General features: G+C 42.3%; 1 protein-coding gene across 1 annotated transcript; it reads right to left on the minus strand.

The window, feature by feature from the left end:
• Positions 1–451: 451 nt before the first annotated feature.
• On the minus strand, positions 452–3,026 carry LOC149029373 (G-type lectin S-receptor-like serine/threonine-protein kinase LECRK3). The gene has a single exon (XM_089150681.1). The coding sequence runs from the start codon at positions 3,024–3,026 to the stop codon at positions 567–569; it is 2,460 nt and encodes an 819-aa protein (XP_089006807.1). The 3' UTR covers positions 452–566.
• Positions 3,027–3,278: the final 252 nt, after the last annotated feature.

The raw sequence follows: 3,278 nt of genomic DNA on the forward strand, positions 1-3,278 counted from the left end.
GGTGTTGCCGTATTCGGTCTCTCTGTACAAAAATCCTGCTGCTGGAAACTTAAAATGATCATTTTATCATAAAAAGAAAGGGTAAAACTGGTTGATCTGGGACAAACCCTTGCTGATCCGCATTGGTATCAAGGGAGACTGATGCCAATATCACAATTTTCTGATCCTAAAACCTAATACATGACAGATTCAACTGATACATCTTGGCAACCGCTGCCCAATGAATAAACCACATAATCTGCACAGGCCAAGATAAAGCCAATCAAATGTGGCATGCAACGGATGCAGAGAAGGCATATATCTTTTCTATCAGATTCATGTTGATGCATAAACCAAAAAGATTAGCATATTGATCTAGTATGGATATATATTCTAGTGAATGAACCATGGAAGAGTATATTCAGATTTAGTAAGAAAAGCAAAGATTTTGATTAGTGTCAAAGGAATCGGCTCTGCATCAGAATAGAATTTGCGGTGCAATGTAAAGCTGTATGTGGTGTCTGAAGCTGAAAATTAGTGTCAATTTCAATGCTGTGAATGAATTGAAACAATAGCGACCACAATTTTTAACAGTAAGAGATTGAGGAAGAAGATCGAAGAGTAGAAACACCGACAGTTCTTTCAAGCATCTGTAACACCATCTTCATTGTAGGCCTCTCTGATGGCGTCTTTTTAATACACCAAATTGCTACTATCAACCAAGTGACTAGCCTCTCGTCATCCCTAATGGCGTCCATATCCCCATCCACCAAATCTTCAAGTTCCCAATTTCTGTAGCAGTTAACAGCCCAGCCCGTGAATGTTATGTCGTTTTCTCCACTCCATGCTGTATCAGCAGCACTCCTACAAGATATAATCTCCAACAACATCACACCAAAGCTATAAACATCCACCTCTACAGTGATCTTCTTTTCTGTATTCGGCTCTCTGGGGTTCCACTCTGGTGCCATATATTCTGCAGTCCCTCTAGTCCTTCTACAAGTTAAGACCTCGCCAGGCATCATTGTCATTGCCCATCCAAAGTTAGAAATCTTTGGGCAGAAAAAACCGTCCAAGAGTATGTTTTGAGGCTTTATATCACAATGGATGATCTGGGGGCAACATTCTTCATGCAAGTATGCTAGGCCACTTGCAATCCCGACTGCAATCTGGGTTCTTTGATCCCAATGAGGCTTTGGGGATTCAAAGAGAAATCTTGCTAAAGAGCCTTTGCTCATGAACTCATATACCAAAAGCCTGTGTGGCCGTTCCTCACAAAACCCTAGCAATTGAACCAGATTCCTGTGGTCTATCTGGCCCATCACACTTACCTCTGTTTGAAATAATTCACTCTCACCTTCTTGAACCTGATTCTTTAGGCTTCTGACTGCAACCAGATTATAAGAGCCTAGAGCATGCAGACCTTTGTAAACAATGCTAAAATCATCCTCTTCCAATACTTCCTTGAAACTATTTATTGCTTCTTCGAGTTCTTCGTACGTAAATGATTGCAGATTAGTCAGATCTGGCGCGTCTCCAATTACCTGCCCCTGCCCTGTCTGAGGTTGGAGAGGATTCCTGTCCAGATCTATCTCTGAAATGCTGGAAACTAGCTTACTAATATTTGATCTTCTTTGGTATGCAATAAAAGCAGTCAGACAAATTGCAGCTAACAATAGGAAGTTAATCATAAAGAAAGAACCACCCATTGATCCATCCAAGATAGCTATTGTTTGACCTTTCTTCTTCATGCTTGAAGATTTTGCAAGCCTTACCTTGAAGAAAGCCTTCAAAGCGTAGTTTGCCTTGAACCTCCCATTGGAGAGAGGAAGCCTCTTCTTCCAGCATCTTAGATTCTTATAGGTAACAACTGCACAATAACAGTCCAGCAAGCAAGAGTTCTTGCAGTCCTCCTCACTAACGGGCTCAATCCTTTCGTATTCAGATAAAGGCCAATCTGTGCCTTTCAACTCCTTGAACTCAAACAGACTCTCAGGAGAACCAGACTCACCATCTTCACAAACAATTGGGGCATTTGGTTTGCAGCCACCAAAACTGTTGTTTGGATCAGTTAGTGTGTATTCAGGTGGGCATTTGCATTTGGGCATCCCATTAACTACTTCACAGTAGCTATTATAACCACAAGCACCACTGCCTAGTAACCCTTTAATGTCACAGACATACTTGGGAAATGATTTCTCGATTGACCATTCTTTAGTAACACCACCATGAGAAGGCTTTGGATGGGCATACAAATAAAATGCTCCACGGACATCAAGGGTCGCCCTGCGATAGAAATCAGCACTTGGCAGTCTGTTGGGTGGTGAGAGATCCACCATGTATCCGTCTCTCGATTTTATGTAAAGATGGCCTGATTCATTGAAGACCAACGTCGAACGATGATCAGCTGGATTAATAGCCCCAATAGTAAAGTAGGGAGGGTAAGGATAATAAGAAGGCAGGGTAACAAGATTGAGAACGAGGGTTCCATTATAGAGTAATCGGAGCTGAAACATTCCCCTTGAGTAGTCAGTGCTCGATTGCCGAGAAGAAAGACTGCTACCCACTTGCAGTGTCTGTCCAGGCAACAATGTGTCTCTGGGTTGGCTGAAGCTCTCCCATATGCGATCAGAGTTCTCGCTTTCAAGCACGAAGTTGCCATTGTCGAGCATGGCAGCGTAAGCCACATATCCGGGATTGATCGTTTCAGCTGTCCACAAAGGATGGCCTTCAGAGTTTGTAAGCACCAAATGACCATCTTTGGTAAGATCAACTATAGAATTTCTGGGTGCTGGGTTACCACCATTGGCGTACCAAACAATAGTTTGATCTGGTATTCGGTTGAACCAGATGCAGAGCAAGAAGAAATCCTTATCTTCAAGCGAGCGAAATCCGAAGGCAAAATCACCGGAAGGTGAAATCCATGAACCTCCATCGCCAGCTATGAGATGAGAATTCAACACCACTTTAGCTTGACAGCCAACCAAGAGGAGAAAAAGAAGAGACAAGATGAAGAGGATACCAGGAAAGGCTAGACTGGAAATCATGGCCGCTATTTGCCGAAGGGCCTCTGAAGGAGCTCAAAAGTTTTATGAGCAAAGTTAGATCTCTGAAGAAACGTTTACTCCTAGACAGGGACATGCTAGCTGGAGCAAATTGATCAATCACGACTGAGGGCTTGACTTTTTTTCAATTTTTAGTTTTTAGCTGTAGAATAGTTTTATTAACTATTGCACCCCGCGGATGGAGAGGAGAAGCAGGAGGAAAACAAAATTTGTTTATGAGAAATATTAAAAATT

The sequence above is a fragment of the Hakea prostrata genome, chromosome 1 (assembly GCF_041222555.1).
Source record: "Hakea prostrata isolate BN-2017 chromosome 1, UWA_Hpros_2, whole genome shotgun sequence".
NCBI classification, from domain to species: domain Eukaryota; kingdom Viridiplantae; phylum Streptophyta; class Magnoliopsida; order Proteales; family Proteaceae; genus Hakea; species Hakea prostrata.